This window comes from Alosa alosa, chromosome 1 (assembly GCF_017589495.1).
Source record: "Alosa alosa isolate M-15738 ecotype Scorff River chromosome 1, AALO_Geno_1.1, whole genome shotgun sequence".
Lineage (NCBI taxonomy): Eukaryota > Metazoa > Chordata > Actinopteri > Clupeiformes > Clupeidae > Alosa > Alosa alosa.
Genome location: NC_063189.1, coordinates 43,931,475 through 43,959,471, shown reverse-complemented (window position 1 = coordinate 43,959,471; position 27,997 = coordinate 43,931,475). Strand labels below are relative to the sequence as shown.

At 43.7% G+C, this 27,997-nt stretch overlaps 1 protein-coding gene across 1 annotated transcript in view; it reads right to left on the bottom strand.

Moving 5' to 3' along the window:
* The window catches only part of b4galt2 (UDP-Gal:betaGlcNAc beta 1,4- galactosyltransferase, polypeptide 2), a 79,613-nt gene extending 53,761 nt beyond the window's left edge, over positions 1–25,852 (bottom strand). Inside the window, exons 1-2 of the mRNA XM_048249152.1 lie at positions 25,391–25,852; positions 14,474–14,911 (exon numbers count right to left, since the gene is read on the bottom strand). Of these exons, the coding sequence (XP_048105109.1) occupies positions 14,474–14,819 (346 nt within the window). The 5' untranslated portion in view covers positions 14,820–14,911; positions 25,391–25,852. The remainder of the gene's footprint in view (positions 1–14,473; positions 14,912–25,390) is intronic.
* Positions 25,853–27,997: the final 2,145 nt, after the last annotated feature.

Genomic DNA, 27,997 nt, shown 5'->3' with positions numbered 1-27,997 from the left:
TCTGTGAATCAATCTGTGAGATACATGTGTGTATGCTCTGCTAAATCACCAAAGCTTCCCACACTTAAACAAGTGACTTGTCACACCAAAGCCCACAATTAGGCTCAGTGACTGAATAACAGCCTAACATTTACACATCCCCCACCCACCCACCCACACACACAGAGACACACACACATGCACTGCAACATCCTGTGCCTTCAACAATACTCCATCTCACTGTGCACAAATAAAACAGTACAAATAAAAAGCCAAACAAATTGAGCCGTTAAGATCCAACCATGAAACGAGCACCTGAAATGGAAAGCTGAGGAAATAAAGCCCCTGTGTGGAGTTGTAGTGTTTTGACTTGTCACTCTCTTCCTGCCGGCCTGCTGGCCTGTCTGGCTGTGCCTGGTGAAGATGGATGCCTGCCTGTGGTAATGATGGTTGTCAAGAGGAGAGGGTCAGGCTGTGGCTTATTCTGAGAGAGCGATTTGGTCGGAGGAATCTCATTTCGCTTGAAGGAACTTAATGAATTCTAGGATAACATGGAGCGGTAGCGATGGTCCTGAGATTCTTCACGTAGGCCTTTTCATATTCGGAGCACTGTGCATGAGGAGTTGATATATGCATGTGATCATACCTTAAAATGTCCTGATGTCAATTGTGTGATGCATTGGGAGAGTCCTCCACCACAACACTGCTATCATGCATTTGAGATGGTGCACTATGAAAACTAGGAGTTGAGGTTGTGGACATCTGTCTTTGCTTTTGAAAACATGAAAACATGAAAGAGTAAAACACTTACTACATTTACTTGCAAAACAAACCAAAATGCACCTTACATTAACTCACAAGAAATGCTAGCAGATCAATAAGCATGCTGTAATTGATGTCCAACTAGGCATGAAACAATTGCTCAAGGCTGAACAAAGAAAATCAATCAGACGGTGTATTATAAGGTGGATAAAGAAAACACAAAGAAGCAGGGCTGGAAGGCAGGTGCATGCTGGGAACATTTCTCCAGTGGGCTCTGAATCCGTCTCTCCCCTCACGCCACTCCTTTGACCGGAGTTTTTGCATTTCTCGGCGCCAAAACCACAGCAACCGGATTCCATCTTCCCCATTGTCCGCGTGACAGATTTGATTCCCAAACAGGCCGGAGCCCTGGCCATAAAGGGCCCAGCTGAAAGGGAGACCGGGGGAGGCAGAAAGGGCGCTTTTGTGCTCGGCCGCCAGCTGCCTTCTCCCCCAGTCAAGCCCGCCCTTTCATGTGGAGCCACAGAAACGGAGCCAACCGGCCTGGAGGGAGGAGGAGGTGGTGGAGGAGGAGGAGGAGGAGGAGGAGGAGGAGGAGGGGGAGTGGAGCGAAGGAGAGTGTGTGTGTGTGTGTAGGATCTGTGGGGGTGGTAGGGGTTGGGATGATGGGCGGGTTGAGGGTGGGGGTTGTGGTGGTGTATGCTCACACCACCTTTCTCCAACACCACCAGTGCCAACACCCACCTCCATAGGTGACAACAAACAGGATCCGGCCCTGCCCCCTCACCCTCTGCCAGGCTCTGGCCGTGCCTACATCAGCAAAACACAAGAACACAAGCACACGCCATGGATGGATGCCTGGCTTTTCACTGGCATAAGGGAAACGTCCTTTTTTCCCCACCTCTCATGGACTGGCACGAGCCCATCTCAGTGGAGGAGGGAGAGGACTTGTTTTTTTTATTTCTTTTTTCTCTCTCTCCTCTTTTTTATTTGGACGGCGGAGGACAGTGCTGCCCTGTGCGCAGCACGCGGCTCTCCCCTCCGCAGCCTCTGATAACAAATCTCTGGCCTGCTGGCGGGATCAGCACCGCAGAGCAATCCACACAATTCCTCCTCCTCTTCCTCTTCCTCCTCCACTCCCGGCAATCTCCGTAACCCGCCGCTGCCTCCGTCCGCTCGCTGGGAGCCAACCGGTGTGAAATTGTGCCGTTTCCGCTCAGTGCACTCCGGAGTGTTCCTCGGTGACGCTGCAGCAGCTGCGACCGGACTCTCTCCCCCCGAGATCTCAAGGACGCCAGCCAGCACTGAATTACGGCACCCTCAAGAGTTGACCAAAGTCATGGTGTAATAATAACTCGGGGCGAAGACGAAGAAACCCCATAATGACAGATATAGAAGTCTCTCACGTTATAAACCCCTCTGAGTAAATACCGAGCAGAGAGGTGGAGAAAAATGTGTGTGTGTGTGTGTGTGGGGGGGGTTCGCCAAGCCTTTCCTGTCCTCTACCTGCAATACGACAAGCTTCTGCATATTAGCAACTGTTTAATGATCCAGGAGTTGATGACCAAGTATTCTGGTCACCACAATCACCTAAACCAGACTGTATTTAGAACTGCTTCAACTCCAGGGTTACAAAGAAACAAGGCGATCAATAATTGATTAAAACATTTAACGAAGCAGAAAAGCCATTAGAGCAAACCTCTTTTGCTGCATGTGATAAATACAAACTACAGATCCCTTATATTGGAGCAGGGTAATAACTCTGCCAACAGTGCACAAAGTAATCTAAATGAACCAAAGGATGGTTTACTTTGTCACATTAGAATAAAAATTCGCTATATGGCTCTAATTAGAATCATACGAAGATGCTAACATTGCATCCTTTTAGAGGAAAATATCCTTCTTGGAAATGTCGGTTCCTAGTTATATGACTTCCTTTCACTAAGTTCCATCATATCCGTTCACGCTCACTCCTGGGAGACCTTTAAGACCTTTATAGATTCTTCTTCTCAAGGCCTCAGAGCCTTATGGCCTTATGGGTACCACTCGTGTTGAATGCACTGTGTCACTGTACTGCATTGTTAACTACACGACTCCAAAACATTTCAAAGATTCTTGGCTGGCTGAATTGGACACAGTAGAGCAAGTTGTAGGAGACTTGTGAAAGTATTTCAAAACAAAACCTAAGATGTCCGCAGTAGAAATTGGCATCTTCACAAATGAACAAATGACTGAATCAAAAACATGAGGCAATCCCTTAAAACTCTACAGACAGCAGCAAACGTTGGTGTCAAAGGGAATTAGAAAGATTCCACCGTGCAGCATGCTGATCCTGTGAGCTGTACACTCCATTGGATTATTTCCCGAGCACCTAAATGACCTCATCACATGATGTATAGCACAATGTATTACACATGACACCTACGTTAACTGTGGCCATTACTTTTAGCGATGACTGCTGGGCTAAAGGAGACCCCTCACACACACACACACAGACACAAAAGGTGCCATGCCGCTGATACATTTCTTTTTTGGCTGGACTCCTCCAGGTTTGTGTTCTCTTGAGGAGAACAGAGCGCATGGAAAGTGGAAAGACACCAGAGGCTGAGATTAAGAGTACAATTAGAATTCAGACGACCGTTTTTATCATCCGCGCTTCACCGCTATCTCCCCCCAGCACACAAACACACACACACACACACACACACACACACACACACACACACACACACACACACACACACACACACACACAGGCTCCTCTTATCACCAGCCACACAAACGGCGGCAGATAATGAAATAAAAAAATGGGGCATAATCAGGGTACATTTTCAGGAACTAATAAAGTAGCGTGACTTGGCTGATGGGGTAAAGGGGGTTAACAGTTGGGGAGCTTTTTGTTAAAAAGCACACTGTGCTCACTCTCCCGGGGAAGCATATTCTGAGCCATCATGCCATGCCCTTTAGGCAAACTGTTGGCCACTTATAATTAATAATTAGCAAGGCTTCATTTGGCAGAAGTTGAAGAATGGCCACAGTCTTGTTTTTTTCCCCTGAGAAAGTGTTTTTTTATGCTTCCTCCCCTAGATCTCTTAGCACAACACATTGTTTCCACTGTCCTGTTTGTGAGACACAGAGTGTACATGGCACTAATCCCTGTCCTTTCCTCTAGTTCTGAAGCTACTGTACTGTAGGTATGCCACCTGCAAGTGACAGCGAGAGAGAGAAGAGAGAGAGAGAGTTAGCAAGAGAGAGAGAGTTAGAGAGAGAGAGAGAGTTAGCAAGAGAGAAACACCAGATTGGGGAGCCTGAGCCAGTGGAGCAACTCTGTGACTGTGATAGAACACTCCACTCCCAAATTCACAGCACCATGACATATGAGCACATACTGTACACTACACACACATGCATATACAGACTCAGAGAGGGGGGTGGAGACACAGATACACAGTTATACAGACAGGCCAAATTAAAATACTCAGACCAACACAAACACAACAAGCACACACACAGCTAACCACATTTTCACTGCTCCAACATTAACTCAGTCCTCTGCTCCCCATATCTACAATTCAAATGTATCAAAAAAATAAAATCTGTCTCTGCTGTGTTTTCAAAGTCAAAAAGGATCAACCAACTGTACCATCAGCACAGATAACACAGCCACCCAACAGTGCCACCAATGCCGCCTCCATTATAACTGGCACCACGGCAGTGGGAAGTTTGCGTGTCCCAATCAAGCACCCAACAACAACAGTTTTGCTTTTAATTGGGACGTGGGGCATAAGGTTTCAGGGCCTGATGCCAGCCCACGACACAGCGGCCAGCCGCCAGCAGCAGCAGAGAGGGCCGGCCGGTGCGTTAACTGGACCACATGCAGCATCCTCTCCCCTGCCAGCTGGATGGAGTGCTGAGCAGAAGGGCCTGTAACACCAAATGGTTTGGACTGAAAGCCCCGAACCGACCGTTTGGTTGCAACCAGCAGCAGCTCTGAACAGCATCCAAAGAGAAGATTTGAAACTGAGAGTCCAGGGAACTAGGGGCTGTTTTTGCCTCCCTCTCCCCCTCCCTCCCTCCCTCTCTCTCTCTCTCTCTCCAGCTCTCTCTTTCTTTCTGTTCACCAGTCAGCAGCAGATCTGCTTCAGTCTTAAAAAAAAGTGTTTTTATCTTTCCGAAGAGCCAGTTTCTAGAGCAGTTATGACCCCAATCAACCCAAGTTAACTCAGACCCACTTTTAGATTTCTCTATGGAGTAGAGTATCAATGTTCTCCACAACAAATGAGCACTGGAAAGCTTGGCAGTAAGGATTCCACAAGGTGCTAATTAAGATGGCGATACTCATTCCAGTTGTGTAATTACAGGGTTACTTGCACAGTGCACATTTTTTAAAGTCTGAAAATTCAATATTATAGCGTTTTCTTACGACACACCATTTTTTAATGTGTTCAAATAAACGTTTAATAAAAATTGCCCTTGGTTTCCCGGAAGTCATCTTTTGCTGGTGTGCATTCGTTGCAAAGAGGCCTGTTCCATCTGACGACTAAGAAATGTATGCAACATCAGTCAAGCAAACATTACAGAAGCCAGCTCATTTCTCCGATGACCTTTCACTGCTGCCAAGACCTTTTTCATCCACCATCAAAGCACCTCAGATAAATTCTATCACCAGTACAACCACCGCTTGAGAACCCAGTGGCTCTGATGAGGGGAAAAGGCTTTCCAGCGTCGTCTCCAGACACCAAAGGAACCTGATCAATACAGTGGCAGCTGCGGTGCTTCAGGGAGCGTTGCTCGCTCGGCTGCTGGGTCTGCATGAGATGCTGGAGAAAGGTTGTGCTGACCTACTTCCTCAGTCTAACGCACTTCCTCCTCCTCCAGCTCCTCACAACACACACCCTGGCACAACCTCAGGACACCACCGCTCGCAAACGTCAACAAATAGCTTCACTGGCCTGGGCTCTGGTGCTGTGTAGGCCTATGCTTAGTGAGCAGGTGTGGACACAGACAAAGACAGGTGTTACACAATAACACTCTCTAAAGTACCATTAAATCAGCAGGGTGGAGAGCAACAAAGCAGGCTTTGCAAAACCTTCTTGGTTCTTCTTCTTCTTCAAAAACATCTTCAAACGATTCTGGTAAAGCAGCAGAGACACATGAAACCAACTCTACAGTTTACATGCCCCCACTCTGTATGATAATGTGTAGTGTGCATGCACGTGCTACTGCATATGTTAATAGTGTCTGTCTAACCCTCCCACTGCTCCGTAACCTCAGAGAGTTGGCTCTGTTGCCTCACTCCTCTGACTGGGTACTGTGGGCTCTGCAGCTCCGCTCTAACCTGCTGCATTACTGTGTCTAGAGAGCCCAGATGATTTATGAGACGGCCCATAATTGCTGGACGTCTTTCACTACATCTCTCTAAATCCAATTACCTAGAGCTGTTCAACGGGGGCTGAAATAAACTAGTCCTGGCACGTTTTGTGGCTGAGGTAGCCTTTCAGAAACATTTAATTTCTACTGTAAACCATCTTTGAAAAGAAAAGAAAAGATCTCACACAGGATTATTGGTTGTCCCCCAAACCAGGTGAGCCACCATAGGGAGCAGATCTTTCAGTGCTATAGCCCCGAGTCTGGAACACTCATTCACAACATTACACCAACATCACCTATTTCAAGACACAGGTGAAAACACATCTCTTAAATATACACTACTGATACTCATAGCCCCCCAAAAACAAAAACACCACCACTACCACCCCTTTCCTCTGCCAACTTCTTGAACAGTTGTGCTTTCTTTGTGCCATCATATCAATTATATTGTGTAGGCACTGTTGCTTGTTGTTTTGTTGCTATGGTTGTCTGTCATGCTGTCATTGTTGCTGTCTCTTGTCAATTATTTTCTGCATTCATTGTTGATGGTGTGTCATATTTGTTTATTTATTCCCCTATGAAGCGACCTTGGGTTTGAAAAAGGCACCATACAAACAAACACCTTTTAATTATTGTTATTATCATTATTATAAAAGAAAACCAAGCATGCATATGTGCAGGAGCTGATATCTTGGATTTTCCAAACCATTTTGGCCACAAAGTCAAAGATTAGAAGAAACTCTATGGGCAATACAGAAGACTGGATTTTTGGTATTTATGTTTTTTTAGAAAATGACAGTTAAAATAATCTCGGAATTTGAAGCAATGAAACCATTAGGCACTGGACCATAATCATGTCCTTAAAAGGTTTATCGCCTTAATCCTTTTCAAAGCTGCATTCATTTTAATTAAATTAATTATGTACATGCTAACTTCCCAGCCCTGCCATGCATTTCCCTCTTGAATACATTGGCAAATGTCTAAACACCAATTCCATCTGGAAAACATACTTTAGGCCTAATTTAAAGCTCTAAAGTCTGAGTGGTCAAGCAACTGTCTGAGATAATCTTCAGAGCGCTGCTGGTTAAAACTGGATTAAAGCTGACTTGTCCATGAGGAACTGTATACTGTGCCCAGTGTCAGTAGCCAGAGATTGAGTCCAGATGGCATTACCTGATGTCCCTCTTTACATGTCAGCAGAAGACAGGGCCTTATATCTACTGATCAGATTTGTCTCGGCACATACACAGTAAACAGAGAGAAAGTGTACGGAATAAAAAATAAGCGACTTGTGATGAAAAACAGAGACAGAACCTAATGATGAAAAACTTCATGGACATTTTTTTGAAATTGCAACAATGCACAGACACGCCTGGCAAGCAACAAGTTCCTGGTAATCTGACAAGCAGAGAGCTTGTGGTGAAGAGCACTTTTGAGGGGTTGCTGGGTCTCAGGTGCTGACGCTAAAGGTGCGGAGACTAACCAACCCAATCATATTGTCCACTCCTACTATATTTCTCTATTGGAGAGGGCTGTAAGCCCTGTATAATGCTTTCTTGAATGTTTTGACCAATATCATCCATTAACTGTATACAATTTTGAAGAGACTGTAGTTTTACATTTGGTGTAATGGTTCTATAATGGTCGTAATAATAACATCATACTGAGAAATGCTGAGGTAGAAGAAAAACTCAAATAATTCTGTTGAATACAATGCCTGTTATTGTGTTCAGAATAACTCATAAGTCTTATGAACTATGAATCAGATACTGAGGCCAACCATATGGGAAAGCAAAGAAACACTTGCATAGAAGCATAGATGAGTTCACAGACGCAGCCAGCACACCACAATTGAATCTGTTCCGAGAGTGTTTCTCACGACTGGGAGGAAAAAACTGCAAAGCAGCATTATGGCTTGCGGGGGGGACACCTACATAAATTGAGTGTGGCATTTATTTTCTTTCTAGTGAAAAAGGCCATCTCCATTTTTGGCCTGTGCTGTATATGGAGGTGACAGATGTACATGCTTATTTCACCACACTCATTGAACACAGGCCCTATGGCTGAGGACCAGCCACAACAGAGTGAGGACCAGAAGAGAAGCCCTGCAAGGAAAGATATTACCGATCCCTCCCTATCAATTAACTCAGAGAGGAGTCACAAGTCAATCTCTATACAGGAGCTCTATCATTCATATTCAACAGTCATTGTATGGTGATGTTGTTGGAATAAACATGTTTTTTATGTGTTCTACAGTACAGTATTTATGAGCTTTCCAAGATAAATGCTAGAAACCTTCTAAAAAAAAAACTAAGATCCATAAAATGCATTTGAAAATCTAAAAATACAGCCTTAAAATAACACTGGTACAAAGTCACATTAGATCTAAGGTATACATTTTCTAAATTAAAAGAATATCCAGAAATGCAATCTTTCCATTGAGCCTTAGAATAACATTTGTTTCAGTTCAGAACCACACAAACGAAAGCAGAGATACTCTTAAGGGCACCTCAAACACATTGCAAATAATCATTGCAGTCCTCACCACTCTTGCCATTCTGTAGTCATTTGTATGTCTCTATAATGCTCCACAACAAGGAGGCCTTGGGCAAAGATGTCATTAGAAAAACTACAAAAACACACTGTATGCATGCAGAATCACGGTACACAGTCAGTCACAGACCAAATGACAAATGAAGAATGAGAAGCATGTTACCATCACATTCTGTTGTAGCAGTTTGCATGTCACTCTCTGGCTGTCCCCTAGGAAGTGAGGAGCACACGTTCACATCTGAATGAATATATTCTATCGATCTTTTAAATGTATTAACCTGCATTCTTTACGCGTAACACCTTGGGTCTGCCCTCTTGGACATACAAGTGAGAGAGATTCCACTCATCCTATTAGCTTACTCTCATAGTAATCTGTGCGAGCTCATTGCATTAACAGGTCTAAGGGCTAATCCAATATGTGTCTCTCAAATCTTTTTTTTTAATGGCCCACGGCGGCTTCCTCTGCGGGATCAGCAGTCTCGAAGTTGGCCAGCAAGAAATGAGAACAGACTTGAACAAATAAGGCTTGTAAATAAATAAGTGCATGAATAAACCACAGAAGACCAGTTTTGGCCTCAATAAATGATGAACTCTGGGAACGTTCCACTAGTGCAGTGGCTGTGTAGAGCTGTGCCGACTCCTCCACCTCCTCCTCCTCCTCCACCTCCTCCACTACTGCTACTGCTGCTTTTATAAATCAGTGAGTTGTGAACGAGCCAGGCATTTCATCATAGCCAAGATAAGGAGCAGGGCCTGCATGTATCTTTAATGCAGCCATACACCCAGAGTGCAGAACCCACCCAACACCACCACCACTACTACTAAAGCAAAGCTTTAAGACAAACATGGACACAGTGTCGATCCTACAAAAAAGAAAGCCAGAAAGAGAGAGAGAGAGAGATAGATAGAAAGAGAGAAAAGGGAAAATACACCTCTGCAATCCACTTAGAGATGACAATATCACATTTCTGTTTTGTCATTCATCATTTGTCGTTTAACTAGTTAGGGACAGGAACCTCTTAATAGCAGCCTTGGGGGTAATGAGAAGGATGGAAGCAATTTTCCAGCACGAGGCCCAATTTTGCCCAGGCCACGCTGTTCCTTCGCTCCCATTGATTGTGCTCCTCGGTGACTCTGACCTGATGTGACAATCTAAATGGAACCGCCACATTATAGATCAGCTGAACGAAGGAAACATCCATCTCTGGGGAACGTGGACAGCTCACACAAGTCTATGATACCACACTCACGTGGCACCTGGTCAGGATATCGATTCAACCCTGCCGATGATGTTACAGTGTGCTCACAACGCATCTGGGCAGGAGGATAATAATTTGTTCATTAGGGTCGACCATGGGGAAACAGGAAGATGACTCATTCCAATACAGCTAATAGAGATGTGAGGCCATTGCCATCATTGTCAGGGTCATATAGCTTCTAATTATGGCTGAGTCTCTTCTTAACAGTGCATATGTGAGGGAGAGAAAATAATCTGGCAGTCATGCAAGCCTAAATATTGTTTTATTACTCATTCCTTCACAGGCCTCATCAGTTTAAAACATTGGGCAGGAAGATATGTGGCGCACATCCTGTGTACCCACATAATATGGCAGTTAATTGTTTATCTTATTATACGGATTAGTTAACAAGCACATAATTACATAATGCCACTACCTGCAGACTTTGAGGATTGAAAACATAATCCTGCACAGACATTTAATTAAATAAGAATAACAGTAAACTGACAATGACAATGACACTGACAAGCTGACAATCTCAAATGTATCACCCAAAACAAAAAGGCAAGCTTTTGGAGACCATGACAAAGTGACAAAAAGGCATTTCTCTGTCACAGTGTGCGAGTGCCTTTAAAAGCCCAGAAAGGTGTTCTGTTCTGGCCACTAATAACATGTCTTGCACTGAGTCTGCTGAACAAAATATTCAGTGAACACGGAGGAAGTGGTAGTCTTGGGGGGGGGGGGGTGCTTGGGCCTGATGTTTAGCGGCTATTTATAATACACTCTCATTCAGAGAACCTGGCCAAGCCCTGGGGTGCCAGCGACCAGCCCTGGCAGCACCGAGCACAGCCTCCGCCTGGCATTTAGCAGGAACTCGAGGGGAGAAAAAACAACATAAAGGCACAGGGGGGGGGGGGAGGAGAAGGAGGAGGAGGGCGGCGAAGAATATTGATGAATAAGTAAAGAGAGTTTCCTGCGCACAGAGTCGCAGACAGACAGAGCAGGACATGTTTTTGTGGCTGCGTCTGAGTGTGAATGTCCAGGTCCCTGAGCCTACAGTAGGGATGGAGATGCTGTTGTCTGCCCTCCTGAACTGGGGCAGCGTATATACAATATATATGCTGTACACTGACTACTGAGCATTCACAAACAGACACAATAACAAACAATAAGAAACCAGGGCAAGCTTTTAAAGGACTTTACAGAAGGGAACCAACACAGCTTCTCTCTTCCTCCCCTGGTAAAGGGTTGATGATAAAAAATGCTTCTGCTGCCTCTCGCTAAGTAAGGAATATAGTCGATGGCCCCAGGCAAAAGGCAAGCTTTGTGATTACGGCGTGTGCAACTGCTAAGCCATTGAAAACACCTTCACTGTTTTTCTCCCACCCATCTATCCCTATCTCCCCCATACTGCCCCCACCCCCCAACATATCCCACACACACTAACTCAATCTAGTTCTCTGAAAGTATTTCAGGATCTTTCTGCTCTTTCTCCTCTCCTCTCCTCCCTCACTGTGGTCCTGCTCCACTGCTTCGCTCCACTCCTCAAATAAACACTTTTTTCCTCCCTCGCTTCCCCCGCTCATGGCGGTGATTCCCGAGAGGTCGGCTGGAGAAAATGATCTGTCCACCCTCATGGGCGCAGGTGCCAGTCTCGTCTGGAGCTCGCCCGGCCCCGAGGCATTACTCACTGGACACTATATGTGTGATTGTTTTTATCTCACTGGAGATTTACTCACTGGACACTATATGTTTTTATATAGAGAGAGAGAGAGGGAGAGGGAGGGTGGACAGGGGTAGTCGATGGGTGTGCGGGCAGGATAAGGGGGGGGGGCTTTTCTGGCATACTACAAATCAGGTTTGGCAGGTTTAGCTTCATTAAGACGTTTTTGGAGGAGAGGTGTAACTAAAGCACAGAGCACAGATAAGAACGGCATCTTTGGGGGAAAAAAAGCAAATCCACATTGTGAGTTCTGGCTCCCTTGTGATAACCGGAACTTAATTAGGGCGATATGAGGCACAATTTATTTTCTGTTTGATTTTTCACACTTTCTTTTCTGGTCTTCATTTGTTTTATCATCCCTACTCTTGTGCCAGCTTCTGAGCAGTCTGTCCTTAACGTCCATCCTCCAGCACACACCGTCCCCCACCAGCAGCACCTGTCAGCTGGGACGGAGTCTACAGATGGCCCTTGCTGCTCGGCCGGGGCCTGCTGCTCCATAACATCCACAGCAGGCTGCACCTGTGGCCAGCAAGCACACAGGAAGCCCAGTCCTGCCACATGTTCCCTGCACACCGCGCTCCTCTCTATCTCTCTATCGTGTCCCACATAGGAACAGCCAGACTTATAAATAAGGCTCTGCTCATTAAATGGCCATAGGTTCAATGCATTTAGATAACAATACCTGCTAGCGCTGCTTGTAAATATGTTAGGTCCTACTTAATTAAGATAAGCTAAGTGTTATAGTTAGTAATAAGGTATTTATGAATCGTTATGTAAAAATGACTATTTTTGACTGTACATGTGTCAACAATCTGATGTTTTTAAAATCTAAAAATGCAGTCAGATATAATTGGGATGATTTGTTTGTCCAATTTAACAAACTCTGGGTATTTGTCAACAACTAGAAATCAGCATTTAATTCTCAACTACTCTCTGCTTCACTACAAAGTCTTTTCTGGCACTAACACATAACAGTTGGGATCTACCACATGGCAATGGAAATTACTGCAAATGGATGTCTACCATATGTTACAAAACTTATGATGATTAATTCAAATAACATATGATTTACATCTGAGGCATTCATATGAGGTCTTTCAAAAGCACAACTACTGTGACACCATAATGTGTATGTTGTTAACAGTGATTGTCCAATCACATCTTTGGCACAATTTAATGTCACCTGTGCTGCTCACTTTGAGTCATGCTTATAGAACCCCAGTTTATTTGACTGTGCATCTGATTATCCTGCAAACATAAAATCAGCTCTCATCTCTAATAAGCAGTTGGATGTATGGCACGTTCAGTCCTGCTTTTTCAGAAAATCGGTAAATCAATCATGAACCAAACTGCACACCATGCACTTCAGACCATGACAATGCTCTCTTTCCTTGGGATGAACCAGGGACAAAGCATCCTCTGTGCTTTCGTCTCTCCATAGACATGTCACACTGCAGTGTGTCCAGTGTGGTCATGTGTCCCCCACTGTGTCTGTCTCCATCATGGCGGTGAGACTGGAGGACCGTGGCCCTGGGTCCGGCTTCAGAGGCAGTCCATCAAGTGCTCGTTCCAGAGTGATGGAGGGAGAAGGAAGGCCATAAACAACCTGCCGTCCACCAACGCTGACGTGGCCCTCAAGCAAATACAGTCAACAAACAGCAACTTCAGAGAGAGAGAGAGAGATAGGGACAGAGAGAGATAGTGAGAGAGAGAGAGATAGTGGGAAAGACAGAGAGAGAGAGAGAGAGAGAGAGGAATATGATGTGAAAGAGAGGCGAGCAAAACTTAGACTGCGGGACAAAGGTGGGGGTGGGGAAGAGAGAGGTATAAAAAGGTGGACTCGGCATGGTTCCCAAGGCCCCTCAGGAGCTCTGCTTCAAACTCATTAGCAAGACATGGGTGGTGCAGGCCTGCTGCTCGCAGCCATCGCAAATTCATTAGACAACGGACGGCTCATTATGGCCTCGGAAATGCCTTACAATGACATTGTGGTTAATGAGTGTTTTTATCATTTTTTTCAGCTGATGAAGTAGATTCTTCAAGTTAAGGTGTTCCCTTGTACAGCAGAGTTTGAGTTAAAGTTAGTAGAAACATTCATTACGGAACTACTGACAAACAGAGTAAAAGAAAAGAAAATGCAGTGTGAGTGTGTTAAAAAAGAATCAGCTTTTAAAAACTTGAAGACAGCATAATGTGTTATTGCTTTTGTTATATTTTGTTAAAAGACAGCATTGTGTATATTGTTGACCACTTAAGTGCTGCTTTCAGAGCACTTTGAGTCTTAGCTTGTGATGTGTTGTGAAAAGAAATACAGCCATTCTGTGGAAAGCGCTGACACTAAATCTATTCTACCCTTGCCTCCAAAGCAGGTAGAAATGATGGCTTTTACAGTAATTGGAGTCTGCTGTGAATCCTCCCTCACACACATACTGTAAGCGTGTCCATGCATTGGGCAAAGACTTGACTTCTTCTCAGGAACATATTTAGTGTAGTAACTGTTCAATAACACTTTTTTGTCTACTTTATCCCTCATTCCCTATAGTCCATCTACTAGTCTTGGCAATCCATTTCATCAGGACATCAGCCCATTCTTTTCTCTCCATCTCTCTCTGCTGCTTAGAAAGCTCATCTACTTGTATTGATACACCTAATAACAAGCTACAGTGCGAGCCATACCAAGCCAGCCAGATGATCTAGCTACTTTGACCATTCAAGACCGTTTTGTGTCAACTTCCTCAGAGTATTTGACAATTTATTCAAAGACCTTCCAAAAGGAAATGAAAAGGAGAGGTGCTGTCTGGTTCAGATAGTCATGGTTGAGTGAATCTGGAAGGGCTAGATCACTTACCCAGGCCAGGGGGCACCTCCGGGCACGGCGGGATGGGCTTGGGAGTGGGCGGCGTGTGGTTGGCCTCCGATCTGCCGCTGGGCAGTAGCTGATCGGCGGTGGCCAGGAAGCTGGCGAAGGTGGCGTTGGGTCGGGAGGAGTTGTAGTAGAAGTAGTGGTGAGCGCCGGCGGCGTTGGCCCGCGAAGCGTTGGCACCGCGGCCGTTGTTGAAGCGGCTGAAGATGTCGAAGCGCTGGCTGTAGACGTCGAAGTAGAGGATCATCATGATGAGGAAGTGCACCAGGCACAGGAGCAGCACGCCCTTGCAGATCCGCTCCAGGGTCCGGCCCAACATCAGCCGGGTCATGGTCGAGGCCGCGGCCGCTGCTCGGCTACGGGCATCCGGTCACTCCTCTCCAGCCCGCGCCGATCCCCCGGGCGACGGCTCCGCGAGGTCACCTGCGGAGACACACAGAAAACTCAACCTGCTGCTCTTGTGATCTGGGTAACATTTGGCAGCATCAAACTTCACATACTCTTTATACGGTTGATAACTCCAAAGCAAAATCTATTCAAAACACAGCTGGGGAGAGCAATGACAGCTGCCATGATCAATTTTGGGGTTAGCTCTTTTGAAACAGCCAAAATAGCACTTTAACCCACTGCTCTCTCTAAAGTCCCTCTTGACCTGGGACACGCATGGCTGACTGACCACGCTTAGGGTTAGGCACTGCATAGGGAGTGACTGACAGGCAGGTCTGTCTCATGAATGGTGGGACGCCTCAGAGTCATGTTTTGTTACCACGCTCGGTAGTTTTTGCTTTGTGTTTTTCCAATTAGAGCCTTTGACAGTGGACACTTATCTAAAAGCAAGACTGTTTTGCCACTTTATTTTTGAGGACCATTTCATCTGAAATTACCAAACACGCTTTGAATTGAAATAGCCTAGCCTAGTGTGTAGCCAGCAATTTGTATGCATCAGACAGTAAATCTGATGCACTGGTTTAGATAACTGTTGTTGTGGATTGCGATAGATGGTAGTGAAAAACCACAAGCAAAAAAATAAAAAATAAAAACACACACACACACACACACACACACACACACACGTAGCAATAAACAAATGCTCTATAAAGTCTATTCTAGGCATGGTTATTTGCTCAACGATGGTGAGAAAATGACTTTCTTTAGGCTTGATGGGGCTAGCGCAGGGACACAGAGACACACTGGGTGGCCATCAAAACCTTTCAGAGGGCAATTTCAGTGCTGATGGGTTTTTCCAATCAGGCAGATGAGAGGGGGGCCCGTGGAAGGCATGGAAGGCGCGCCAGCGAGGACCCAAACAGACTGGGGTCTGCCGCCTGGAGCTAATTTCCCTCCGCCGGAGGAGACGTAGAGGGAAAAGCCTCCTCATTTCACACTCTAGCAACCACTGAAAGACCCCGGGTCAAAGAGGGAGACATTCTCGCACAACTGGCGGTGTTGCACATCTGCAGACGTACACGCACAGACCACATACAAACAAACACGCACGGGCGGGCGGGTGGGATTAGGGCGCTGGATAATTTGTTGAACCACGGTGGTGAGTGCCACAGGCTTGGCTATGAATGGAAGTGGCCTTGTACGCTCCATGCTGCTCTATCTAAAAATCACCAGGCGTACCCACCCACGACAGGGAGCAAGCGTTTTGAGCCGCAGAGTCTATGGCCATGTGAACAAAGGGCAAAATGACGGCAATTTCTCATCGCTTGCTTTCTGTCGCTCTGGAGTGAGGTGTGCATTTGTGCATTTGCACTGCCATTTAGGCCATCACAGTGGAGTGAAATATGCCACCTTTGTTGTTGATCCATAAATGTGAGCAGACTGAAAAGCTGTTACATTAACCATGCCTTTGCCCACATCAACACATCATGACAATCTGGGCCATCAATACACTGAGTAAATCAGAAACGGTTGAAACTGGCGAGACAGACATTTCAATGGTGTGAAATAACAAGCGATGAGAAGACTCAGGCGGGCTGGGGAGGGGACATTTCCAGCGTTTTCTCCTACAGTACAAGTCTCAGAAGTCCTCATTACACAGTAATCAGCTCCTGCATACTGTGATGAGTTAAACTGCAGTCCTAGCAAAAGTGCTTACCGCTATTAGCCAAACGACTAATTTCACATCCAGTGAAAAAGGTGACATTTGCTTGCTTTGCCATTTTGCTTTTATACTGACAACAAAAAAAGAGGCATTTAAACCTTGGCCAAATGACCATAATGTACCATTACATCTGATGTGGTATTTTTTCATAGCAGCCACAGGTCACTGATAGATTACTAAACTGTATCTAAACTACAACAATGACCACACTCATTTTTCATTAGTGCAGCGCTTTTTTGGAGCAGTGGTCTGTACAACTCTACAATAATGCCCATCAGCCAAAAAGTAAACATACAATGGAGCCTAATTTATTACATTGGCAGTAGATCAGAACCTGGAATTAACAGAATGACAAACAGAGCCTCTTGTGTCAGCATCTTTCAGCAATGAGTGTGTCTTGTGACAGGCTAGGACTACTGTGAGATGAATATTTCACCCAGTGGTTTTGTGATACTCTAATGGATGTTGGTCTGCAGGCTTTTAGGTTGACAACATGAGGAGATAGTCCCAAGGAATTGGCAACAAAATGTGTACAGCATGTATATGTTCAAATTTTAATAGCAGGCAGACTGTTCGGTGGCAAACTCTTCATCAGCACTTGCATTATTAATTAGCTCCTAAACATAGCACTAGGTCCATCTCAGAGCCGTGAATTCTTCCCAAAGCAATCAGGGGAGAAAAAACACTGCAAAACAAGTGTTTAAAAAGGCATTTACAGTTATACCTCTATAGCTGCCTGCCTGTTATGTTACCTAGCATCCATGACAGCATAGCATGTAGCTTAGCTGGTGCATCTCGTTAAACACTGTGCTTTATGTTCAAATCTGCTACACTCCACTTTGACACACATTTTGACACGCTTCTCTGTGTGTGCCAAGACCCCTACAAGGCACTCGCGGCATCTTAACAGCTTCTTTGCAAAAAAAAGGACTGATGAGTGGCATCCAAAGAAAACCGCACAAAGTTCAGCCTTCCGAACTGAAAAACAGAGGCTGTCAAAACGTACCCACACAATTGCACCTCACTTCTTCACACTGGCAGGGGAAAGAGGCTGGCATTTAGGTGATTTAAAGTATGAAATATTTCCCAGAAATACATCTCTCAAATAGATAAGAGAGTAGGGAATCGGGCGCACAGTGTGACTATTGTTCGAGGGCTATGCCATCCAAACAGAGGAGTGGGGTTTTGCGGGCACAGTAGAGAGACAGCGAGCAGAAGCGGGTGAGAGGAGGAGGAGGAATGGGCATGTCCTGCAGCTGCCTGGCCCCTGGAACATCTGGCAGGCTAAGGAGGAGGCCGGCCGCCGTAGGGCACACAGCTGGACCCACCCCCCCCCCCCCCCCACCACCACCACCACAGTGGCTCTACCCGGGTCACCACAGACACATCAGCAGCGTACAGCCAGTGCTACTGTACACACATACACAAATCATACACAAACACACACACACGGACCATACAAACAAATATACACACACAAAGCCATACGCATACACACCCTCACACAAGTCAAGTCAAGTCGGCTTTTATTGTCAATTTCTTTACATGCACTGGTCATACAAAGAATTGAAATTTCGTTTCTTACTTTCCCATGCAGACATAGACATGCTTTAAATACAGACATAGACATACTATAGACATAGCCATAGACAATAAACATTAAATTAAAGTGCAAGACTGAAATATAGAACATGTATGTATCAAAATAGAAATATAGGACATATATATAAAAAAAATAGAGGTAGTTGTGTTGTATATTTATATATCCTCATATATTTATATACAAATCCTCAATTATGAAGATCCTCCTCATTCAGATCCTGAAGCACCCTTTATTCTTCTGTGTTTTTTCTTTTCTACCAGCCATCAGACAGCCTGCTCTCCTAACAGAGCCACATTCATTTACACTCATTTTTCATTGCAGACTGACTGCAAGACACAGCACACATGACTCCCCCTCAAACACCCATCACTTTGACACACTCTCGAGTCTACGCAGTATAGCTTACGTCTTCGGATCAATGACAGCTGATCTTGTACCTACAGCCGGCGGGGGCCCACTGAACTGTGAGAGGCTCAGCTCTGGATGTGCAGCCCTGCAGCTATCAAGCCTGAACAAAGAGACCCGGCACACTTTGATGACCTCACTCACTCTGTATTTTTAGCAATGTGCAGCTGCAGGGGGGGGAGAGAAAAGTGATAAAAAGCCAACAAGACATGTAGTTTTGTTTGTGTAGCAAGCAGTGTATTCTAAAACCCACAAAACCCCCTTTTGGTATGCAGCATGTCCTTGTGTGTGTGTGTGTGTGTGTTGTGTGATTGTGTGCTGTGTGTGTTTGGGTGCATCCATGCGAGTTTGTGCGCGGATACGGACACGGGATGCTATCCAACCCAGCGAGCAGCCAAGACTCATGGTCACACCACTCCCTTGCCCCTCATCCAAAATTCATGAGACTGCTGCTGCAACTGATAGCCCTGGCCAGCCAGCATTAACCCCACAGTGCAGCCAGGCTTGGCCAGCTCACCATTACACCAAAACAAGCCAAGACCAACTATCTGGAGAATCATACACAGCAACTTATGTGAAATTAATTACAAAGAATGTTATCATCCCAGTGACGGGTGTTTTGGCTTTGATGTCTGATAGCTCCAGCTTATTCATTAGAGAATCACCTAACAGATTGCCACGTTTCCAGACAAACAGATTTTCCGCCACATGTACGGGGACTTCATCCAAGAGTGAGTTTACAACGCACTCAGCGGGGAGTGCAAAATTGATGAGGACGGATTCGACTCCTGTGTGATGCTTCGTCTTCCGCACACAGACTTGGGTTTCATGGTCCTCATCCTCGTCACTGCAATTAGGCCCCTTTCAATCTGATTTCCCATGAACCACAGGAAATGACGCGCAATGAGTGGGCTTTTTTGTGCCATTAAATTTAAAATGCTATATAACTATTGGGTGCTTTAAAATTAATTACTGAGTTAAAGGGATATAAGTGATCAAGCATATTCAGAAAACTGTAATCCAGCATCAGGGTCCAGACTCACTTTAAACACAACATCCAGTGATCAGATAGTTGTAAGTTGTAATGTGAACTAGGTTACACTGTAAACTAATACTTCAGTTACTGTTATTCACTGTGATTCACCAATTTGACAAACACAACAAGGGGCAGCCGTAGCCTACTTGTTAGCGCTTCGGACTTGTAACTGGAGGGTTGCCGCTTCGAACCTCGACCAGTAGGAACGGCTGATGTGCCCTTGAGCAAGGCACCTAACCCCGCACTGCTCCCCGAGCGCCACTGTAGCAGGCAGCTCACTGCTCCGGGATTAGTGTGTGCGCTTCACCTCACTCTGTGTTCACTGTGTGCTGAGTGTGTTTCACTAATTCACGGATTGGGATAAATGCAGAGACCAAATTTCCCCTCACGGGATCAAAAGAGTATATATACTTATACTTATACTTATACAATGCTGTTTGATGATTATTGATTGTTATAACTGATATCCAAACAGTTTGTGCAAACAGACTCACTTTAAACACAACCAGACACACCAGGAATATATTTATCATGTATACAGACAGACCTTACTGCTCTGTAAATGACCCTAGGCAGATGGGACAGGCCCTTGAGTCGTGGATCTGCTCGAGGTTTCTTCCTATATGTATCTCCATTTCTAGGGAGTTTTTCCTCGCCCCTGTTACTCATGGGCCCTCTCTGAATGTATACACTCTGTTAAGCGCCATGAGACATGTGTAATGTTTTGGCGCTCTAGAAGTGAAATTAAATTGAAATTGAATGGAAATATATTGTAAAAGCATGAAATGGTATGCATGGTAATCCATACAATATTAGGGGCAGAGATATTATGTTGCTTGAAAATTCAATTCCATTTTTATTCAGACTGCCACAGTGTCATCATGAGGTGCTTTCATTTTTCATTGGATTTTTTTATTCAAATTGAGAACATCCTGCTGTTACACTACAATGCAATATAATAACAATCTCTACCTATTGTGAGAAACAAGCACTCATTTAATCATATTTTAACCTCCTTAGCTATCAAGCTCATTTACAAACCCTGATGCGAGTGACACTGCACAGGCAAGAAAGGTGTGTGTGGGGGGATTGGGAGGCACAACACACTGACGGACGGGCCCTCTAAGCCTGCTGGAGGTGTTTTCCAGCGCAGTCCGGGAGCTTAGCGAGGGTCATTAACGCGGCTTGTCAAATCACCGTGCGACTTAGGAAGAGATAAGCAGACACAGAGGAGGTGAGGGAAGCTCTAACCTCAGATTCAATGGCCTCTGACTTGTGGCTCCAGCGTGTATCATCCCTCAGGTGTCCTGTCCAGACACCTCCGGCAGGGCAGGCAGCCAGAATGGGCTGGGGTGCCTCCAGAGAGCCATATCATTCCCATGCACTGCACATCCTTACTAACACACTCCTGTTCCTATCAGTCACCTGATTCCCGGTGATGTATTTCATGGAATACTAGTTCTGAGTCATGGCATTTTGATATGCTGTGTAAATAATGTTGGCCTACCTGAAATGTAAGTAGGAATAAATACGACTTTTATACAGTAGGCAAAAAGGCAAAAATATACAGACTACAACCAATACTGTCACTCACAAGCAATACAACTGCAACCAATCATTACTGTCACAACCAATACAACCACAACCAATACAACCAATACTGTGAGCTGAAATAATCCGCAGCTCAACACATTTCAAATAATCAATCCAAGTAGTAGTGTTCACTTCACTCTGACTGATGGGCAATCAAATGCTTGCCACATGACTCCATTGAGACAGTCCTTATGTAAAATTATGGAATAATTTGAGTGATGTCAATCCAAAACTAATTTCTATACATACACAAATGTATAATGAATGACTTACATAAATATAGTTTAAGTTCAGCAAGACCAATACATTACTTGGCTCCCCTTACTTGTACAATAAATATCTACTATGTCAAATCTGAAACTAAATCAATTTTACAAAGATATACACCAACGAATAACCACCATTTAGGAAAAAATGTCAATTTTACTACATGCCATATTTAATAGTGGAGCAATGCTGCAGCTGAAGTGTGAAATACAACATACAATCTAACAACTTTGTTTGGTATGTAACTGGGAGAACTGTGAACCTTAGATACAATTGTGCCTTTAAAAAATGATTTAATGGAAGTAAGCAGAGAGCACAGGGCCAAAAAAAAGGCACGTTTGAAAGTCCTTCTGTCATGTGTGCAACATTCAGCCTACAAGTTAAAGGTATTAAGATGTGCCGTGAAAAAGGTTAGGCCTATGTATGTTATGGCATTTCATTAATTTACTGATTTCTGAATTTAAAGAATGAGTGACATCAAGCTTGTATATGAAAGCTTATAGTTCCATACTTGGGCTCAGGTGATTGACTGACTGACTTGATGGGTACAATTACACTTGTTATTGGGATGGATAGCCTACAAACATATTTCACAATTTTGATGTACACATCATTTGCTTCTTCTTCGCAATTACCAACACCTACTCTAAGGCTTTCAGACATTAGCACAATGACTTGTGCTTTAATCCTTTAAGATGTCTGACAAATAACACACTCCGAAGAGCATAATCATTCAACATAAATTCAAACATGTAGCACTTTCACCTTTCAGACAAACCAGTGACAAGGGAAAAACCAGTCTCACGGCTCCCAGGGCTGCCTCTGTCCGTGTGCGGTTTAGGCTAACATACGTGCAGCCTCTATCGCATCCCATCTCCACGGCATCTCTCCAGAACTGATTTAAGCTGCGCAGCCTTCATCTTTGGACTAAACCTTGCCTCTGCCTGCTCCGTGTTGAGCTCCTCAGCATCATCTTAAGCCAATACACAAATTAAACCTCCACTGCTCAAGGCTGCATTGAGGCAGAGCTTCTGCTAGAGGTAACTGGGGCAGTCCACCATAACACTCCCGCTTTGTTCACACATCCTAGCAAAATGCAGCTTAAACTGCACTGTAGGCCTATCTCTCAACACCACTACACACAGGCAGTGGTCCTCCTTAAACACTGAGGCAGGAAGGAATCTCAAGGCCACTGAGGAGGTGGGGAATGAATGAAAACAAAGACAGTGCACTCGACAGCACCTTTGTCACTTGGATCTCGGTTCCCATGACAACAAATCCCAACATCACTTATGAAACACTCCTAGCCAGCCACCCATCTAAAGCGAAGCAATATAAGGTAAACATTCCTAACGATCAAGAAATGAGGCATGCTTATCTACAGGTCTGTGCTTAAAGGTAGAAGGAAAATATTCCAGTATTCAACATCCTGGACTTTCCTTATTCCACACCCTTTTTATGTTTTCGGCAAAAAGAGAGAAAGTGAAAGATGAACAGAGAGAGAGAGAGAAAGATAGAGAGAGAGAGGACTGGTAAGACGAACTCTATTTGCCTGATCAATTGTCAATATGGTTCAACTAATAACTTATTCATTGCTGACAGAAGTCAATCGAAGCCCCTATATCCTCTACATCTAGTCATGAAACAGAATGATACATTGGTCTAATGTCAACTAAATGTTTCAGAAGGACAACCTTATTTTTGTCAGCATGAATAACTTCGAGACTCGAAATATCATAGAAATGTCACAGAAGATCAAAACAACTGTCTGGAGAAATTAATAAACTAGAGATGCAACAATTAATCGATTAATCTGCCAATTATTTAGGTAATTGTTGTTGTTGTTGTGTGTGTGTGTGTGTGTGTGTGTGTGTGTATGTATTTCTCTGCTACTAGATTATGTATGACACATCTTGAGGAAATCTCTGCCAGTCAACGAGAGGGTTTTCACCATAGATGTCTCAGTGGCCATCAGTCAAATTATACGAGTTGCCCTGTCGTTAGTAAAAACCAACTGTGATAACAATTAGCCTATTGACAGTCATTCAGTGTCCCTATGGTATAATTCTTCAAATGATTTGATTATAATTTCCATCGCCTATTATCAGATCAATTATTTGCAAATATTGCCAACAATCATGTATTTTTTCATTTATTTGTACAGTGCTTTTAACACACAAATAGCATTTGTGTTGCTGTGCAAATAAATGCAAATAAATATTTGCCATGCAGATAAAACATTGTGATCAAGTTGGGATGGGAGGAGGATTGGAGGGGGTGTCTTCTCCAGCTGCCTGTTACCTGCTCAACCCACTCCACCATTCCTTGAGTACATGCACCAGTGATTTGTATGCAGAGGGGCCATGACTGCCACACAAGCACCCCACAGTGCAGACTGACAAGATTCCTTTCACAGCAGTGTCACCATCCAGCCATGAACCTGAATGGGAGACCACTGCACTGCTTGATGAATGAGTAATAATTTGCATGACAACAAAGTTAACTTACAGTATCTCACACATGTTGATGCTGAAGTTCAAAATAAATAAAGGTTGGCACTACTACTACTACTGCTGCTGCTGCTATAGCCTTCTCCAATGCAATGCTATGGAGTTGGTTTAAGTATTCAAATGAACTAACCCACAGAGTAGTGTCGTTAATAAGACTGACTGTAGAGGGATCCTTGAAGCTGAAACATATATCCCATATCATAGCTGATTCTTCAAGTTACCATGCTTTCCATAAGAGCTACTAGCACATTGATGGGCTCTGTGTCTGCAACAGTGAATACACGAATGTGGCATTAATGTTTCCCTAAAATTGTGCTACAAATGGCTGTAGCCTATACAAACGTATTAGCATTAATATGAAAGAATGAATGTGAGGTTTCAAAGCAGATATGTGTGGCAAAATGTGGCATCCGAAAGGGATGGAGTCCACTGGATAATGGTATCACGTCCAGTGAGCAGTCCATAACAGAATTGTTCGGGCATCCTTCTTTCACCATGTTTTTTCTTTGCAACAAACCAATGAGTCCTCACTGTTGAATATGTTATGCCATAGTCATACTCAAATAAGTTGGCTAGATGGGAACTTTCATTCTTAACAGTTAAGAACAGGACGCACAGTTGAGTGACACTGCCCTCATATTTTACAGTAAATCAACACCGGATCACACAATGTATAATAGCATACCAAATGTAAAAACTCAGAATAAATGTTTATGTTAATGGTAGGCTACGTCATGGGAGGTTAATTGTAGGCCTACTCTACAGTGAGGCTAGCATTTTCTAATGAAAGAGACTGGGAACATCATGTACCAGACTTGCATGGTCTAGCCTAATTAAAAATAAATTGCAGAACAATAACATAGATAGTTGTGGTACAATCTCGCCGACATGAAGCACAAATGAAAACCTCACCGACTATGTTTCAAAGAAGAGAGTAGTAAGCCCTTCAATCTATCTGTAATAGCTCTGCGCACCACGCGAACGATGAAATTGAAAGGTGCATGGTCTAGCGAGTCCACTGCAATTGTGACAAAGAAAAGAAAAGCAAAGGGATGCTCTACTGTAGCATCACACATGCCATGTCTGCAATGTATGCACAGACCTTGATAATTCGACAGACTGACCAGAGTTGCATATTTTCTGTTTTTACAACAACGATCAACCTACTATAGGCTATATCCTAGAATCTAAAACATTAAAAAAATTCAGACTGCAGGTTCGTTCAATACGAGATAGCCTACTCTACCTACTGAAATGTGAATCAAAATGGCAGTCAGCATTTCTCAAATAATAGAGTCGAAAAAGACCATAACAAAGCGTTACACACATATTACATTAGTTAAAACAGGCAGCAATATTTGTTTATGGCTATTCTTACCTCGTGATAACAAGCGAGCCAGGGCACCAATTCAATTCTTATGGATGCATTTCTTTGTTGGTGTTCAGCAGACTATCAAAATAATACCAGACTGTCAGTTCAGCCAAAAAGCGTAAAGGACAGAAAAACGCATAGATTGTGCAGTATAAAGCTACATAATATCAACGCGATAAAGCAATGCGATACCGTTATTTCCAACTGATAATGGTATCGGTAAATTCATTTTTTGTGTAGCCTTGCTTGCGCACGCATCAAAACGTCTTGGAAAATATCAGACAGTTGAAATGGATCCTTCATTTTTTGAAATAAACAGATATTTATCCTACCAACAACTATATTTTTTAGACTAACTATGCATTTGTCCGCGATTTCCAAGGCATAATAGGCATTACATATTTGCTCCTAAGCTAGATATGAGCGTGGATATGAGGACAAATAAAACAGCCACTGGAGGCAGGTTTTTTTCCCCCTTCTTTCTAGTACGGAGAGTCGGAAGGTTCAAACGTCATCAGAGTAGCCGATTTCACTGCAAGCCAGCTACTGTTACCAGTTTAAATCCAAAAATAAAATGATCAGGTCAATTCAAGGGGAGAAAAATGTTTGTTGTATGGCATTCAACGTCACACCAGTCAGTCAGTCAGTCAGACAGTGTTGCATGTTTTTAATTGTTGCTGCTTTGAAACTAAGCTTTAGGACACTATCATGATGTGACTTATGCTGTGTGGTTAGATAGCCTAAGAGGCCCTGTCCTGCATCATTAAGACAAAAACACACACATTGCATTAGAGGCATCGTTAAATCATTAAATCGGAATACCAACGTTGTTGTTGTGTAGCTGGGCAAAATAGAGATACAAATTAATTATAGAGATCAAATTAAAACTCAAAACGTGAACTGTTTTGCGTAAAGAAAGAAAAAAATATTTTTACACAAATTCCATAGCCTACTTTTTACAAGACCCATCAAATAGCCTACAAATTGCAAAATTATATCTTGTATTTTGAATATGTTAAATATATGTTAGAAAACTCAGAGCCTCTAAAGGATGAGCTTGGTCAGACTCTAATGCAAGGAATGTTGTATTGTCTAGGTGGCTGTAGAAGGGCAAGATCTTCTGTTTAAGTCCATATGAAGGACCCCGATTTCAGACGCTCACTACCCAAACCATGGTGATGAATAATAGAAGGAGGAAAACCTAGTTTAGTCTGACTTGGAACATTTAAAATTGCACAATGAACACACTAAATAAATGTGCACGTGTGTATTCCTTTGGACAATCATGTGGGTTTACAACCTGCCACAAAAGCTTGTTCTCTGCTGCCACCTAGTGACAAATTTGAGACATTGCTGGTATTCAAGGTTGGTAACTGCAAGTTGAATTTTGCAAGCCTACACATTCACTCAAATTCAAACCTCAGATTGTTCAGGTAAGAGGAGGTAGTGAACTGCTCTCTCCGTCCTTCAACATCCAGAGCAAAAGTGCCCTAAAATACTCACTACTCTGTGTGTATGTGTGTGTGTATGTATATGTGTATGTGTATGTGTATGTGTGTGTGACCATGATACCGGTAGCCTACTCACAAATGGGTTAAATTCAGGGTCCGCATATCTATCTGGGTTACACGTCCCAGTGCTATTTAACATGTAGCAGGATGCAGGAGTGCCAAACAAGGGCATAACCCTGGCCTTACAAGGGGAGGAGAGAAATAGTGTTGCCATTTCAAAGCTGTGGAAGAGGGAGAAGGCCATTTTTGCATATTTGAATGTGCCAACTGACTGCTGGCAACTGATTTCTGGAACGTTGAGTAAGGGCTGTAATAAATGACACTATTGCATCAAATAGTGGAAAGCACATGACAAAATTGAAAAACAAAATGTCTCCAAGGAATCCAGAGTAGTGTTACAGACATGGTTGACTATAAACATAATTATTCCTTAACAAAGTATTTTCAAAGGCCATTCCCAAGAATGAGCATACACTGATGCACAATTGTCACACAGGCATGTGTCAGGTTATACTCCAAGCCTTGTCAAGAAATTACTTTCTGACTATGATCATGCAGTACAAATAATCAAATATAAATTGTCAATCATTTCATTTTCTCAGACCACAGTAGCCTATTGCTAAAATGCAATGGTCTGCTAATATTCTCCTGTGTTAAGGCTTTACATATGACATACTGAATAGACTGGATTCCTATTAAACACATCTCAGAAATAAATGTGTGAACATGGTGATATTAAAATCCTACTATGTCCACCATAAAGCAGTCCACCGAGCTGCTGATTTGTGCCAGTGCTATCCAGACTGTCAGCAAGGCTACTGGCTTGGTCTGTTCAATGTCTGAGTGCTTTTCACGTAATTGTTGCCCATGGATATTTTCAGCTGGTTACATTTAACCAATGGATTAACATAACTGAAGCATTTTCGATGTGTAATGTGCACTTCTTACATGGAAAATGTTATATGCTATATAAACAAACAATTACTATGCATTACTGCAGCAACGCTATTGGTTGTAGACTGTGGCTGATATGAAAGCATGAATATCAAAGACTCTCAGCGCTACACACCATTATAGAAAATAACATGGATCTTAATTTTTT